Source organism: Pleurodeles waltl, chromosome 2_1, assembly GCF_031143425.1.
Source record: "Pleurodeles waltl isolate 20211129_DDA chromosome 2_1, aPleWal1.hap1.20221129, whole genome shotgun sequence".
NCBI classification, from domain to species: Eukaryota; Metazoa; Chordata; class Amphibia; order Caudata; family Salamandridae; genus Pleurodeles; species Pleurodeles waltl.
Window position 1 is genome coordinate 562,874,709 of NC_090438.1, and position 17,625 is coordinate 562,892,333.

A 17,625-nucleotide genomic window follows, 5' to 3' on the forward strand; every position below is an offset into this window, starting at 1 on the left:
TTCCTTCCTTGTTGCATCATTTGTCTATTTGGTTTTCTCTGGTTATACCTTTCTGGCTACCTCTCTGACTTTCTTGATTTTCTGAGATCAGAATGTCATCATCTGATTCAGATAAGAGCCCTGCTCCTGTTCCTACAGCTCAGCTACTTCAGCCACCCAAGGAGTCCTTGATCTGGAAAATATTTCAAATGAGGCCAATTGGGAAGAAAATGTCTACCCAATATGTAATTTTTAACTTATGCCAAAAAGAGTTAATCAAAGGTAGCCAGAAGAAGCAATAATCCATGAGTACCACTGGGATGTGACAACATTTGGGATGACTGCAACCTGAATGCCATGCTGGGGCTGAGTTAGCCCGTACTGCAGACCTTGATAACACCTCTGGCACATCCAAATCTTTCCTGCCTCTTGACAGTGTGCCTGCCCAGGTACTCACCACGCAAACAGAAAACAACCCAGCATATCTGAACAGAGCCGTATTTTGCTGTTTATGCAAGGATATTATTTGTTCTTCTGAGACAAGCAGGGGAGCACAGTTTTGTTTACTCTCAGTTTCTTGTTTTTAAAAAAATACAAAAACAGTTAAAAATGTTAAAAAACTCAAAAAATACAGTTGTTAAAAATGTTACTTGAAAAAGCTATTTTCTTTCATTATGTATGTTTTTTCCATGACTCCCGCTAGCCATCCCTGAAAGCCATGATGTTCTCACAGAGTCCTCAACATCTACTCCAAAGGAGAGGGCGGTTGCTGCTTTTATGGTCTCAATCTTCTTGTGAGAGCATACTTTTATTGGGGAATTTGCATTTCCTGTTGTAATATGTATAATTTATATGCACCAGATTTTTGCTATCACAGGTGTGTATATTAGGGTGTGTACACAGACCAGCCTTTACCTTGAGACCTCTCTGTCAACTGACGGGTTAGAGTAGTTAGAGTAGTAAGATGTGTGCATGGACTGGCCTCTTCTTTCAGACCTCTCTCTCAGATGACAGGTGTGAGAAGTAGCGTGGGTGGAGAGAAACTGGTCTCTCCATTGAGACGTCTCTCTAGATGATAGATGTAAATAGATGTGAGTGGAGAAGGACTGTCCTCCATATTAACACCCCTCTCTCTGATCATTTGAGTGCATAGTAGGGTGTGGAAAGAGACTATACACTACTTACAACTTTTACAAAGCTGAGCCAATCAATCATTCAGAGTTTATAAAGCACAGCTACTCACCCGTTAGGATTAAAAAAGTCATGTCTTCAGTTCCTTCGTGAAGCTGGGGAGGGAGGTGGTTTGTCTGATGTAGATGGGTAGGGTGTTCCAGGCGGTGGCACCGAGGTAGGAGAGGTAGCGTCCTCCTGTTCTGGATTTCCTGATGTGGGGTACTTCTGCAAGAGAGAGCTGGGCTGAGTGTAGGGTAGGGTCCTGTGGGGTACGTGGAATTTGAGTTGCTGGTTAAGGTAAGGAGGTCCGGTGTTGTGGAGGGCTTTGTGTGTGTAGGTGAGGATTTTGAAAGTGATTATTTTCTCTATGGGGAGCCAGTGCAGAGTGCGTAGGTGTTGTGAGATGTGGCAGTGTCGGGGTAGGTCGAGGATCAATCTGGTGGCGGCGTTCCGGATGTTTTGCAATTTGCGAGTGAGTTTTTGTTCATTCCGGCGTAGAGTGTGTTGTCGTAGTCCAGTCTGCTGGTGATGAGGGCGTGTGTGACGGTCTTTCTATGCTTGATGGGGATCCATTTGAAAGTCTTGAGTAGGAGGCAGAGGGTGCAGAAGCAGGTGGAGGTGACTGAGTTGATCTGATGGTTCATGCTAAGGTCGGGGTCCAGGGTGATTCCGAAGTTGCCGGCTTGGCTAGCAGGTGTGGGAGGTTTTCTGAGGGTGGGTGGCTGCCAGGAGTCACTCCATCCATTGGGTTGAGGGCCCAGGATGAGTACCTCGGTCTTGTTTGTGTTGAGTTGAAGGCAGCTATCTCTCATCCGGTTGGTGACTGCTTTCATGCCCTCGTGGAAGTTGTGTCTGGCCTTGTCTGGTTCATTGGAGAGGGAGAGGATGAGTTGGGTGTCGTTGGCATAGGAGATGATGTTTATGCCGTAGCTTCTGACAATAGTGGCTAGAGGGGCCATGTATACCTTGAAAAGTGTGGGGCTGAGTGAGAATCCTTGGGGCACTCTGCAGGTGGTGGGTGTGGGTTCTGCGAAAAAGGGGGTGAGTCTCACTCATTGCGTTCTACCGGAGAGGAAGGATTGGATCCAGTCGAGAGCCTTGTCTCTAATGCCGGCTTCGTGGAGTCTTCCTATCAGGGTGTGATGGGAGACTGTGTTGAACGCTACCGAGAGGTCAAGTAGGATGAGTGCTGCCATCTCTTCCTTGTCCAATAGGGAGCGGATGTCATCTGTTGCGGACAGGAGGGCTGTTTCAGAGCTGTGGTTTGACCTGAATCTGGATTGGGAGAAGTCGAGGATGTTGTGGCTTTCTAAAAACATGGTGAGTTGGCTGTTGGCTGCTTTTTTCTATGACTTTCACAGGAAATGGAAGTAGGGAGATGGGCCTGAAGTTTTTGAGGTTGGTGGGGTCAGCCAAGGGTTTCTTGAGGAGGGGGTTGATCTTGGCATATTTGCAGTCATCGGTGAAGGTGGCGGAAGCTAGTGAGCAGTTGATGGTGAGGCGGAGCTTGGGGGTGATGGTGTCTGCATCTCTGTTGCAGACGTGATGGGAGCATGGGTCCGTGGGGGCCCGAGGTGTATGGACTTCATGGTTTTCAATGTATCTTCGGTGGAGAGGGGTGTCCAGGTGGAGATTGTGGGTTTGTTAGTGTCAGTGGTTGGACAGGGGGGTTCTGCGCGTGGGTTGTCCTTGTTGAAACTGTAATAGATGGTCTTGATTTTGTGGTGGAAGTAGGTGTTGAGTCTGTCGCATAGGTCCTGTGAGGGTGGTATGTCCGTTGTCTCTCTGTTGGGTTGAGCAAACTCCTTGATGATGTTGAAGAATTCCTTGCTGTTGTGTGCTTGTGAGGAGATCCTGTCTTGGATGGCCTCCTTTCTGGTGTTTCTGATGAGTTGGTGGTGTGCGGTGGTGGTGGCTTTGAAGTTGCTGTGGGCTTCTGGGGATTTGGTGACAAACACCATCTCTGTTTATACTGCATCCTACAGTAGAAAGTTTGAAAATTGCAGTCTATTCTAAGATCACCTACTTCTTTCTACTTCTTATAATCCAGTTCGAGTCTTGGGAGACCATAACTTTTCTTTGGAAAGTAGGAATTAACCATCTACTCAACAAAGTACTTCTCTCTTACACACTTACTCCTAAAAACAGTTACCACAATATGTATTCCTACTAATCTAGTGTAATCAGAACTCATCTACCCATTTTATTATTCACAATCCTCTGAGAGACCCATGTGATTGTAACAAATAGTTAAAAACAACATACATTTATTTTCTTCATTGTAGTTATCCCTTAGACACTTTCTCTATAAATCTAGGGGACAGTACGTCTTTCTCTCCCTCTTATATAGCTTTTTTATTTCATTTCCTCAACACTTCCAATTTTTCACAGTGAATAACAATGGCCACCGTTTCATTTCTAACAGCCAGCCAATCAGAGGGTTCACTCTCGCGAGACTTACAGGAGCCACTCGCTTCCATAAGAGCAGAAAATGGGAAAATGAAGCGCTCAACCAACCACAGGGCTTCTTTTTTTAGCTAACACTCCCTCTGAGCACCTGCAGGACTGTAGCAAGCCCAACCACCCAAATATAAAATTGTGTTTCACCCTAATTTCTAAAAAACTATACAAAAGCAAAAAGAGCACAATCTGCAGACCACAATCTAGCTTCTTGCTGAATTTGGTGTAATCAGTTTAGCAGTTTTTGCTGTAATGTGTCCCATGGATAATGCATGTGGATTGTGTGCTCTGGAACCCCTGTTATTCTCAGCCCCCGCTGGACAGAGCACTCCAAAACTTTCTTGGAAGCAACTGAGCTGGATGATTAACTATAATTTTGGACTGTTTCATTAAGATTCATCAAATGAGGCCAAAGTTATTAGCAAACCCAAAAGCACACTTTGTCTCTGTAAAGAAATGTATATGAATGCATACATATATAAATATATATATCTATCTATCTATATATATATATACAGTGTCTAATTCAGGGTCCTGTGTTTGGCGCAATGCATCACACTGGCTGTTCAAGAGTTTCTCAAGAAAAAAGACAGAGCAACATACTGACCACCTGCAGATGAATCCGCACTCATTTGAGCCATTTTTGTAAATGCCAGAAGCAGTTCCAGATTATTCAGCATGCTAACAGAGGAACAGTTAAAGCCCTATTACAGGAGGTGCCAACATATTGGAACTCAACCCAATATATGTTGCAATGTCTGTTTGTGCCGAACAGACAGATCAATGACTATGTCATTCAAAGAGGAGGGGATGCAATTGGGAAAGCTATGAACATAGATGTGGACAAATGGGGCCCAGTCAAATGCTTTAAATAGTTCCTGCTCCCTTTTAAGATTTTCACACAGGAAGTTTGCACAGAGGACAGGGCGATGGACTGAGCTATCTTGTTGTTGCATCTGATATAGGAACAACTTAAGAAGGTGTCTGAAAGGTTCACACTCGGAGGTGTGAATGAAAACCCAGGAGTGTTTGCCTGGTTTAAGAGTCTAAGCTATTGCTTAACTTGTAATGCAAGGCTGCAAAATGGCATTATCTCATCCAAAATGTACATCTGTGGCACCCTACATGATCCACACTACAAAAGAATTCTTCACACTGTCATTCCTTTTTCTGAATGGGATGTTTCAAAATAGATGAGGTGGATTGTTGAGCAAGCCAAAGAACTGGAAGAAGAATAGATGGAGCGTAGAGTCCTACTCTGCAGTTATGGGGTGCTGCCTTCAACTTCTAGATTGGGCAGTCTAGTCTCATAGCAGCCAACACCAGCAACAACAATGGCAACAACAGCACCTGAAGAATCTGACCCAATCTCTTCATTGGCTCGGTTTCAAGTTGCAGGTCCTAAGTCCAGTACAGAGGTGAAGGCAACAGAGGGCAAGCAAGTGGCAGCACCAATGACCATTCAGAGGATGTTCCATGAATATCTGGATGACCCTCAAGAGTTGTATGTGGATCAAAACCCATTGGTGTATTGGTATGGGAAAATGTGTCAATGGCCAGAGCTCAGCAGGCTGGCAATAAAGTATATGACTTGCCCTGTAGCTAGTGTGTCTGCTGAGCGTATGTTCAGCGTAGTTGGCACAGTTGTTATATTGAGAAGGACCAGTCTCTCACTTCAAAATGTGGACAGATTGACCATGATCTAAATGAACCAACATTTCATACCACCTGATTATGCCATTCCCGAAACACCACAAGAGGAGTAGGAGGATGATTGGTCAGAATCAAGTGCATTAGCTGACGAACTTCTTGTTGAACTACCTGAGTTTTAGGACAAAATCTACTTCAAGGACTAAGTATGCTAGTGATAACATAGAACTTTTTGATTATTTCTTGTTGTACTTCTTTCTTTCTTTGCAAAAAAAGAAAATAGCAAGTGGAACATTATTTTTGTTTTGGATTTATATTGCCCCACCACTATTTAGTCACATATATGGCCGATTGGAGTTGCACTGATGTGCAGTGAAGAAGCCTTCACTTTCTCTTTAGAACCTTGGAGACAATACCTGCCTTCCTCACATGCCATTGCCTATCCCTATTTTCCATGACCTAGCAGGACTGCCATGGAAGTCCATTGATTAAAAGACTCCTAGTGCCAATGCCAAATTCCAATGTGCTGCTACCATTGAAGAGGAGGTAACATTTTGGATCTACCACTGTGTTTAGTTTGGAAGATGTAACTATTGCATCAATTAGTGATGATATACTGAGTAATTATGAGTGATGATTGATGATGTGTGTGGTGGCAGATATTGAAGGAGGGAGTTTAACAAATGTGTAATCTTGATTTCAATGATTTGCAATATTCAGGGGCTGATGGGTGATCATTTTTTCTGAAAGTGATTGGCTTTTCAAGCTTAGCGAAATTTACCTGCAGGGTCCACTCCTTTTTTCTGGTTCTTCAGAGACTAGGCCAGTCATTTCAGTTACCAAACACAAATCTATTCAAAATACTCCAATTCTTTAACAGCAGGGCTCTAAACAGGTCTACCTTGCTCAGTTTCGGAACGGGAGGGAGTAATTCAGAATCAGGATGAGGAGGATGGAAGAACTCAAAGTGATGCCACCTCAACAGTTTGAAGGAGAAAGTTATCGACTTCAAAGAGAAACCATTGTTGGAAAATGGGTCATTGGTAAGGGCAGGTAGGTACCTACACTTAGCAATAGGCCACTAACCTCCACTTAGGTCCAGTTAGGTCTCAGTAAATTAAACCAAGCTCAAACCTTGGTAGCTTGGCAACAACGTCAAGGCTTAACTTAGGAGACAGAGTGTAAAGCATTCAAATATCACAAAACAGTAATCAAATAAAACACAGGAAACAGTTTAAAAATACAAAACCAATTTATGAAAATAGATTATATTTTTATCTTTAAAATGACGCAAAAACGAATAAAATCGGATAAGGGGAACTGGACATATGAATTTTTAAAGAATTATTGTTTTTTTAGTGCCTAGAAACAAAAAGCGCCAATCGGGTCATCTGTTTATACCTCCACCGGGGCAAAGTTTAAGGCCGACCGCGATGGAGCCCTGCTCGGCTACAGCTCACGGGAGGCCTCGGTCAAAAGTTTACCTTCGGACTTAGGGCCTGATTACAACTTTGGAGGACAGTGTTAATCCGTCCCAAATGTGACGGATATACCACTAGCCGTATTACGAGTTCCATAGGATATAATGGACTCGTAATACGGCTGGTGGTATATCCGTCACATTTGGGACGGATTAACACCTTCCTCCAAAGTTGTAATGAGGCCCTTAGTCTCTTTTCTGAAGATTTTCTTCAGCGGGACAAACTTGCCAGTCCAATCCGACCTCCTGGAACTCTTCTCCGGATACGCGTCGCGGGAATCCTCAGTGGAGATTTTTACCTTCGGACGTAGTCATTTTTTCGAGGTGAAAATCCTTCGAGTGGGGTAAACCTGGATCTTGATCCGACGTCCTTGGAGCCCTCCTTGGATACGCTGGCTGGGAGGTCCCAGTCAACTTTATACCTTCGGACTTAGTCTCTTTTTTGGAGATTTTCTTTACCGGGACGAACAAGCAAATCAGGCCGGGTCACAGTGGAGACAAGCCGGCTAGAGTTGCCGCGGCGGGTCGGTCCCTCTATGGAGTTTTTTTTCAAAAGTTCTCCAAACTTCTGGGGCTTCTCCCAGATGTCCTTTTAAGGTTCTTTTGAGGTCCACAGCTCACCCCAAGGGTCCAGAAGTTCTGAGATGGTCCTTGGGGGTGCAGACTACAACTCCCAGAATGCACCTGGCGCAAACTCCTTTTTGGCCACTGGCAGTGGTCAGCTAGTTGATTTCTTCAGGAGTTGGTGCAGGGGACTCTGGTTATCAATTTTTCACCTGTAGCAAACAGGGAGTCCCTCCTTGAACTAGTAGGTGTGGGTGCAGGTCTGCCAGTTTTATCCTTGCTCCTGGGTGAAAAACAGGGTGGTCCTGATTCTCCAGACAGGTGCAGGGACCTTCCCCCCTGTGATGACCACTTCCTGGGAAGTGTGGCAAAAATCAATCCCAGGAGGCAACATTCTTCAAAAATCAATCATGGCTGAATCTGATTTTTGGAGGTTACATATGGCTGAGCCCACCCACTGGTGTGGCTAAAAATCATAAACACACCCCTCTCCTGCCCTCTCCTAATATAATCAAGGGGGGCACCTAGTTGTCTGAGGTTGCAGGATGTGGGGGTGTTGTTGGGGTGCTCCAAATGTCCTTCTCTGCCTTTGAAGACCAGTTTGGCAGCCCTCCCCCTTCCTGCCTTACCATCTGCTGAGGGGAAATTCCCTCCCACAGGCACATCTCTTTGTGTGAAGCCAGGCCACTTCACACCTCATCAAGGCAGCCTGGCCAGGCTGCCAGAGGCTGGCCAATCAGAGCACAGCAGCAAAAACAATGCAGGGCTAAAATTGGCAACTTTTCAGGTAAAGTTTAAAACTCTTTACCTGCACAAGTTATATTAAATCCAACAACTGGAAGTTGTTGGATTTATTACAACAATTAATTTGATACCAAACTCTTGGTATCCATTACTTAAGGGGACTTTAAAAATTAAAATAAAGTCTCCCAATTCTATCCTATGAAGGCCATTCACTACAATGAGGGGGAAATGAATTTGGCTGTTTTTACCTCACCAGGGCTTATAAAACTACTTTTACAAGGTCCCTGCTTATGTTACATGGCACCCAGCCCTAGGGGCACATAGGGCACACCTTAGGGGTGACTTATATGTAAAAAATAAGGTAGTTTCAGACTTTGGAACTACTTTTAATTCCAAAGTCAAATTTGCATATAACTTTAATTTAAAAGCAGCCAGCAAGGCAGGCCTGCCTTTAAAATGACACTGGGCACCTCAGCAGTGCACCTCTGGGTGCACTACCTATGCTGTAGTCCCTAAACCTACATGCCCTACCATATACTAGGGACTTATAGGTAGGTTGACTTAGCCAATTATAATTAGCCTAATTTGCATATTGATTTTACCCAGGGCACTATCAGAGTCAGGAAAACCCCAGCAAAAAGTGGAACATGGGGGCAAAAAGTTAGGGGGCCTCTGCAATCAGCCCTGTTTTCTCACAACCATGAAGATGATGAAGACTCTGAGGCCTAGTACTCACTCATCTCTTTTGACTGGAGAAAGGTATGTTGATTTAGGAAATGCTGCTGAGTCTATGTTTGCTGAATTACTGGCTCAAATGTGAATCTCCTTTATGTTCTTGTATTTGTTTTTTTCAAACCTAGAGCACAGAACATTTAGAGATATTCTATCTTGGATCTCTCTGGGGCTGAAGGACTGTTTGAAATGCATTGAAATGAACTGTGTCATACTCATCCCTTCATTAGTTCCTTTTAAAAAAAGAGATGATGGTGTGCTGCTAAGCACTCCGATGAACATTGTTGTTGTTTCTTTTGTGTAGTGTTTTGTCTTTGCCACATGTTTTTCCAAATCCCCACTCCTATCCATTCATCGAGCCCCTAACCCTCATCACACAGGCTGTGTAATTTTTATTTTATTGTTTTTATTGACGGGTGACTTCATTTGACACTATGAATGGATAACACACTTGTTGTGATGGATGTGGTGAGAGCAACACCAACTAACTGCATGATCTTTTGTTACCTAAGCAATATTCCACACCGGCCCCATTTACCCACCCACTAATCATTCAGCAACATCATCATATAGGCCGTATGTTTTGTGTTGTGTAAATGCTTAACCTTGCCTAATCACTCCTGACTCTGAGATTTTGTTTCCTAGTTTAGTTTTTATTATATACTAGCTCTCCATTGCTCTTGATATTGCTAGTTTTTATTATCGTATCAGGTCTTCTTTCTTGTGTGTCAAATACTGTCATCATGGTAGTCTGGTCTTAGTCTTTCTAAAGTTATGATATAATATGTAATGCACTGCATAAGGTGGTTTCTTGCCTTCTTGCTAGTGACATCAAGGAGTGCATTGGGGTGGGACCACATCCCACAATGTGTAGCAGGAGATAAGCCTACTACAGGACTGCTTCAGCCTCCAACAGCATGGGATTGTTCCCCCCCCCGGGCAAGGACTGGGCAAACAGTGGCCCTTTCTTTGCCCATCATCACCCAAAAGAGGCTGAGCTGGGCCTTGTCTCCTTCATCTCCAGTTGGGATTCCTTGTGGATACCACTGGGTGCTTGTACATGCTTTTTAGTTAATATGTTCACAATTTCTGAAAACTGCTTTAATTGCCGTTTGATAGAGGTTCCAGGGGGCAAACATGGGGACATGAAGGGACCCGAGTTGCCCAAAATGGATGTTAAGAAGATTAAAAAACAACTTCAACAGCAACTCCTCCCAAATCTAGACGTAGAGTAAGGAAGAGTTGCACCTTCAATGATATTGATCATCTAATTAAGGAGGTTGAGTCAATAATGCACAATGAACCAGCTAGAGATGGTTCATCTAATGCTTATGTTCCAGCTACGTTCAAGAAGAAAGGGGGGCAGACCACTATTGAAATACAAAATGTTGATGAAACTTTTTATGACCCTCCCACTTTATTTAGCTAATGCTAAAATTAAGTCAATAGGCAAAATGAAGCTGGTGGTCACCAATGTGATGGGGTGCTGCTAGGTTAAGTGCAACGTGGAGTCAATGGTCAAAACACAAATATCATTACACTCCTTCCTCTCTGCCCTGAATACAAAAATGACCATTGACACCTAGAATTACAATTCTTCCTAATGATCCTTGTTCTAACCTATTCTCAGTGCTAGCAGACGAAGGAAACTTAAGCCATTCAACCAGTTTTGCCACCATGTTGAGCCAAGACCAATCTGTGTGTAAGGCATGAACAGCGAATGTGGGCATTAGCCAGACAGAGCTTGAGGGGCAGATGAATTTATCTGGTATAGACCGCAAGTTAGATGAGGTGAAGTGTTTACTCCTTGGCCTCACAGACCAATTCATGAAGGGTGATAGATCAATCACTACTTGCGGTTGTACTTGCCATTTTAACTCTAAATCTAGCCACAACAGTGGTACTAGCCCTGAGACTAACAGCAGCTCTTTGAGCACCATATCATTGCCACCACTGATCCTGGCCAAAAGTGCACTTTCCCATGAGCCAACCGGAAGCACTTCCACAAACTTAACACACCACGGCATGCGGATATTAAGATCTAGCAAGATAGGGAGCTTTGGTTTAATGATTTGCGCCTGATACTGCATCATATGAAAGACCCTAAGCCTTTACCAATTTAATTTAAATATGTATCCTCCTGCAAGTAGATTCCCTCATGCTGTTAATTATTTAATTCAGCATTGCTCTCATTCCGCACATTCTAAGCACTGTTGAACTGTTTCCTTAACCTCTGTGCCTAAACGTGGACAGGACGCCCTTGAAAACATAGACTCGTCAGTTAATAAAGTGACTTACTGGGTTAGATTTAAAAGGGGCTCTCTATCAAATGTGAGGTCTGACATAGTAGGTAGTACACAACAGAGTGTGGATTCTGCATCCCTGAATTATATTAGAGTGGAGCTGAGAAGAGAGTCTTTGGCTGATCATTTGATTCATTTTGAGTTGCGTACCTGCTGTTTAACAGACACAATCAATACTGGTAAAAGAATAAACAATAGACCCCATCATTGCCGGCCTCTACTAAAACCTTCAATTCAATATTAGATCAAAGTAAATCCCAGCATACTGTTGACTCTGTTCGACTAAATCGCCAATTTAGCCGAAAGGCCTCAGAGATAAACTCAATAGACTGACTGAACAAGTTTGACAGCTGCAAGGAAGCTGCTAATTCAATTAAGCAATCTCCTGATCTCAGAGCGGTCACTATCAGTAATCCTGCTCTTGGAACACATGCTAACACAGAGACTGTGCAATCATTAAATTACCCCTGTGTCAGTGGTCTCACAAATGGAAGGGATAGTGTTCACAGTGCGCACACAAAGTCAAATACTTCTGAATGGGGTTTCTCTTTGATTTCCTGGAAGATGGCGGGAATTAAGACTATGTTGAATGATGGTGAATGGATTTTCTTTGTAGGGGGTAGTATGTGTGCCTTTTTCTGGAAACCTGGGCAATGGAAAAGGTGTTCATTGACGGATTTGTATCTTATTGTGTTGCTACAGTAACAGCTGTTAAATCTGGGTGGCCAAGCGGGGGTTGATGATTCTAGTTAAATATGACATAACTAGTTTTAGAAGAGTCTAATGGCAAGGTGTATTAGCAAATCAGAAATTTAACACTGAGATTATATTACCTTTCCCATTATGAGAATATTTCTGAAGTTGACATTCCAGGATTAGAGATACATGAGCACTTTTTAAGTAGTTACAAGGCTTTTTTATAGAGTGCCATGATAACCATAACTCCCCACCCCTAAGAATCCAAGTGGTTCACACCGAAATGTGAAGTAGCGAAACAAGCATTAAAAAGGGCTTTCAGGAGAAGCTGTCACTCAGATATACGGGCAACGAGATCTAGGTACAAGTTAGTGCTAAATGAGGCCAAGCGCATCTGGGAGGAAAGTAATTGGCAAAATAAAGGATATTTGCTCCTTCTGGCATATAGTAACTTTCAGAATATAGAGAGTGCTAATTTAAGACGTCATCATATTCAGCCAGAACAATGGGAAACATATTGTTCTGAATTGTATGTACGAGAGTGCTGTAATTCACCCTGTAATTCACCCTGTGTGAGTAGTGAGAGCTTTGTAGAGGATGCACTGAATGCGGAAAATGGCCAAAGTGAAAGGGTCTTTTTTAGCTTAGATGATACTCTTTCTGCCATTAATAGATAAAAAACATCAAGGGCTCCTGAGCCTGATCATATCCCAGGAGATCTACACAAGTCTGAACTACAACTCTGGGCTACATATGCAAACTTGCCATCTAATGCAATTGCAGCTCAGGGAGAATCCTAACACCTGGTGGGGAGGCTGAAATAATCCCAGTCTACAAGGGTGATGTTGGTTGTCCTGCTAATTATAAGCTTCTCATCTTAATAGACAATTTACAAAAAATGTTGCTAGGCATGTACTTGATAAATTGCAACCTTGGAATAATAGCAAGCAGAACTTGTCTCCCATGCAGCAGGATTTTACGCCAAAACTAGTATTATTGATCAAGTTTTTAAATTCTCCATTTTATATTGGAAATGTGTTTTCCTAAGGAGTCGAAAAATATATGTGGCATTTGTAGATCTTTGTGCTGCGTTCGATCTTGTACCCCTTAACATGGGCGCCCCTAGTGATTTATTTGATCTACTTATAAGACTTCATGAAAGGAATTACAAGTAGGTTAGGGGAGTGGACAAAAGTGAATTACCTAAGCACATGCCAATTTTACCTGGGGTTGGCCAGGGGCGCATACTCGCACCTACTTTGTACACCCTGTCTGTAAATGATGTAGTAGAGGAATTGCTGAAGTGCGCAAGTGACTCTTCAACTTTAAATGGCATACGAATCCCAATACTATTATTTGCAGATGATTCACTGCTAATTTCAAGAACTTCTATGGGCTTACAAAACTTGATTGATAGATTTTTGGTGTTTTGTTGGGGGAAGGGCCTGGATCTAAATGTGATTAAAACTAAGTTCATGGTCTTTGGCAAGAACGCTAAGAAAAGCAGGGGGTGTGAGGGCTGGAATAGATATGCTTGACAGGGTACGTAGTTTTCATTACTTGGGGTGACCTTGTCAGATAAGCTTCAATGGAGGGGTCTCACGTGAGAAAGGGTTCCCTATTAATCCCCCTTAGATCCAAACCTATTTTGAGTTTTTATTTGAGAACCTTTTTGCAAATCTATTTCACCTGCCTTAGAAGCATATTTCCCCAAGGTTTAGAGTGCTGTCCTCTATGGAGCAGAAATATGGGGCTATGCTGACACTAATAAGCTGACAATTGTTGATAATAATTTGACCAGGACATTAGTTGCATTACCTGGCAGTACTCCTCTTATCCCATTATACTATGACTTGGATTTTGAACGTGTCTCTGACTTGCACGATTGAAGCCTTAACTTTTTTGGATACATATCTGGATGACTCCTGAGCTCTCCAATTACAAGACTCCCTAAGAGATATTTTGAAATTGGACTCTGCCCTAAAAGTGCCCTGGTTGAGATTTAATTTTGGTTGATATAAACAACTTGGCCTGACTAAACTATGGGAAGCACATGAACAAATCAGCAGTGCAGATAGGAAGGTTGTAATTATGACCTGTTGGTCACATGTGTATAAACAACAGGTTATGGGAGGCAACCTATGTCACTTGACTGTGCAGTTTCTGGATTTTAAGCCCATACCGATGTTTGAACATTTTTTAGATAGTATTCCTCCACCTTAAGCAAAAGGTTTAAATATAGATTTCGGTGTCTCCTCCTTAGAACATTTAGCAAGAAGTGGAGAAAAGACCAGCCTACAAATTGCTGCCCCACTTGTGGTATGTTTTCAGAGAGAGATGAGCATAGTTTATTTTTGTCTGGTATCACACCATGCGCCATAAACGGTAGCATCCAGTCTACCTGTTCCTGGTTACTCATTATTTAGAGCCCCAACGAATTTTGAGGACAGAAACTTCAGGCCCGATTGTATTTTCTGTGCCTCACTGTCTGCTGAATGATTTGTACAAGTCTTTGAAATGTACTGTGGCCCCTGTGTAGTGTCATAGTACTAGCCGGTTTGCCAGCTGCTTTTTATACACATTTGCTTCATGATTTATAAAACCTGCAACGTCGCCTAACCTACAACTTATCATGGTATTCTTCATCCTATGCGACTTCTCACACTGGAGTAGGATGATGACAATCCAGCAGATTCCACCAAGTGGATGAAAATTGGGGGTTCTTAGTTAACTCTATCAGGACAATAACGTTGATCCTATTGGAACTGTGAAAAGAAAAAAGGATAAACTTCCCTAGAAACTACCTTTAATGCTGGGTATTCCTGGTATCACTTAAAATGACAAAGGTAGGGTCTGTAGATCAAATATTATGATTTGCCTGGCCATTCTACAGGTGGAGAACTACCAATATGTTTTGACCTAGGTGGTCTGCCAATAAGTATCAAATGGTCTTCGTCAAGGTAAGAGAAAAATAAATCCCTAGGCATCCTAGTCATGCACTACATGCACTGTTGCAGAGAGAAGGAAGTTATCCACACCATATTACCACCTGTTCGGATGTACACCTGTATAAATTGACATGCCCAGTACAGATTAGTACAAAACCATGAAGATTATAAACAGCTTGCAAGTTGTGTTGGTAAAAGTAAGGCTAATATGCATCCAGCTTTCTTTTAAAATAATAAAACATAGGCATTCTACCCAGTTTGAACCCACTATGAAGAATATCAAGCACCATGGTGAAAATACTGCTCTGCACTGCACATGCCAAGAACATTCTATACATAATAGTGTCTGTGTGCAGTAACTGTGCCATCAGTGGAACTTGAAACCGAACTTATGGCTTAACTTTGCTCATCCAAGCCTGAAGTGTTTCACAAAGCAGCAGTACTTTAAGTGGTTACTAGGTGTCCCAATAGAGTCAGAGGCAACACTTTAGTATTTTAATGATTTCTGACTGTTTTCTATAGGGTAAATATTTATGCCAAAGCTGGTGTATGATGATGAGGCAATATTGCATCTTTGAATAAATGTCTTCATTGTTATCAAAGTAAGTGATGACAACCCATTTTACTAGAGGTACTATCAATCACTAGTAAATATAAGTGTGTTCAACTTTCTTACCACAGGGGACTATTTTTAGGTAGATATATAAATTTGCATGAGCAAAATGCAGTTACTCATAATGAAAACATCCAATGGCCAAAGTTGACTGACCCAGTGTCTTATACTGTGTGCTGTGGTGGTAGAAAGGATAATTTGAGTACCATTGGAGCTGCCCCATCGATGAAGGGAGTTTACTTAAGGCCTCCGTATGTCTCTAGTTTTATTATGATTTTTTAAATAAAATGAGGCTAGCAAGACACAAAAGCTATGTTTAGACCAGACCTACCTAAATGTGATTGCCAAAAGTTCGCACTATCGGCATTCGAATACTCAAGTTGCAATTCAAAGACACAAATATGTCAAACAAATAAAAAGAATAGAACAAGAAAAAGTATTTGCAAATCAAAGTAGTGGCACAACAGCCATGGCCCTCAACTGCATTTCCTTTTAGACAGATTTGAAAATGTGATCAGGAAAAATCTTGGTGTTGTTGTCACTCATCAGTTGCTGACATGAGTTAATCCAGCAATCAATGCTGTATGCTTTGGTAAGCAGATGCGAAATGTGAATGACAGTTGAACAGAACAAATGATGAAGTGGGCTGACCCCAAGCCACTCTGTTTGTACATATGTATTTTTATTTAAGACTTTATTTATATATAAGAGGCTGGGAAATAGCAAACACTGTCTGTAGGCCAAACCTAAATGGATAGAGAGTAGGGTATTGGTCCTTTGGACATTTTGAAATCGATGCAGATTGTGGATTGGTTTGCAGAACAAGTATATATAGAAACCATACAGAGAGCAAAATGTTTCATACCTTACATAGACTCCAGATATTCCCAGCTCAGTGATGCACTCCTTTAACTTTAAGTCACCTCCAGCCTTTAGCAGGTAGTTCCTTATGGGATATGGCGTAAGTTTGTCCATTAGCGTGCAAGATCTCCACTCTGTAGGTTTCCTACTGTTTTCCAAAACTTGCTTGATTTTATCACCATACATATTGTTTCCTTTTAAATAAACAAAATACAAACACATAAGATACTAATAATCTATGCACTAAAATATTAAAAGTCCACTTTCTTAAATTAACACTCACGTTTTAATACCTGTTCATTCTATCTTGGACAGTGGCTTTCCCAGAAGAAGCTACCCTCTCGCTTGAACCTGAAACTATGCCCAAGTACATAGGGACCTAGTTCTAAATATCCACTTAATACTGTTGGATTTTTACCAAACTTATATGTAAACTGTGCTGTAAAATGCACCTTTTGTGGAGACCCTTTTTTTCAACATCCTCTCACATCTTCCTAAACGAAGTACGAAGACAGCTTATTGTGAAAAATGCCCACACCCCAGGTAATACAGATTTTTTTTTTTTGTATATCATGTTCATGCAACTGTGGCTTTAAGATTGGAGAGGCTTTGGGTTTATAGAGGAGATCTGTAGGTGTTGACAAAGTTCTCTGAGATGGTATGATTGCTAATCACCCACATACTGTTAAGCAGGACGCAGAAGCCTCCTGAAGAAAATTATTTTTTTAAGCCACTCCTAAATTTAAAAAAGGAGCTTGCGAGTGAAGAGGAAGAGCATGGGAGTTCCAAAATGATGCCCTGTGTATGTGTAGGCACGCCACCCTCTCTGTACTGTTTTTTTCCTTGCTTGGTGCTTCTTTTTTGTCTTTTATTTTGCTCACAGCAAGAAACAGTTCAGTTATTTTGGTTCATTATCACAAACACTGTTTACAGGTTCAATACTGGAGTAAGTTTTCACTGATTAATTCAACATATAAATGACTCTACATACATTTATAATTCATGTGTAATATCTCCATTTACAAATGTGTGTAAGTGATGCTCAACTGATTGTGAATTTGAAAATTACTCTGCCCACCATAATCAATCATTTACGGCCCCTTTACATCTGGCTGAAAAGATTATCTATCATTAAATGAGGGCATGCATGGGCTCAACTCTATCTGACACCATCTAAAATCCTTACTGTTGCTTCTAACTGAAGTCACATTTTTCTCCAGGCATTTCAAACAAGCCAGAGCAGCCACATCATTAAGACCTGCAACTCTCATCCCTGACTGGCCAATGGCATCTCCACTTTTAGTTCATGAAACAGAGAAAGTCACTCAGAAGACTTTCAACATGCCTTGCCTGTATTACTGCAGCGCCCACTTCACTGCTTTCCTGAAAGGAGTGATGGATGAACTTTAGATCTGAGAAAAA

At 42.0% G+C, this 17,625-nt stretch overlaps 1 protein-coding gene across 1 annotated transcript in view; it reads right to left on the minus strand.

The window, feature by feature from the left end:
- LOC138260020 (glutathione synthetase-like) overlaps positions 1-17,625 on the minus strand; it is a 327,470-nt gene that overhangs the window by 46,080 nt on the left and 263,765 nt on the right. The window contains exon 11 of the mRNA XM_069208089.1: positions 16,208-16,397. Coding sequence (XP_069064190.1) covers positions 16,208-16,397 — 190 coding nt within the window. The remainder of the gene's footprint in view (positions 1-16,207; positions 16,398-17,625) is intronic.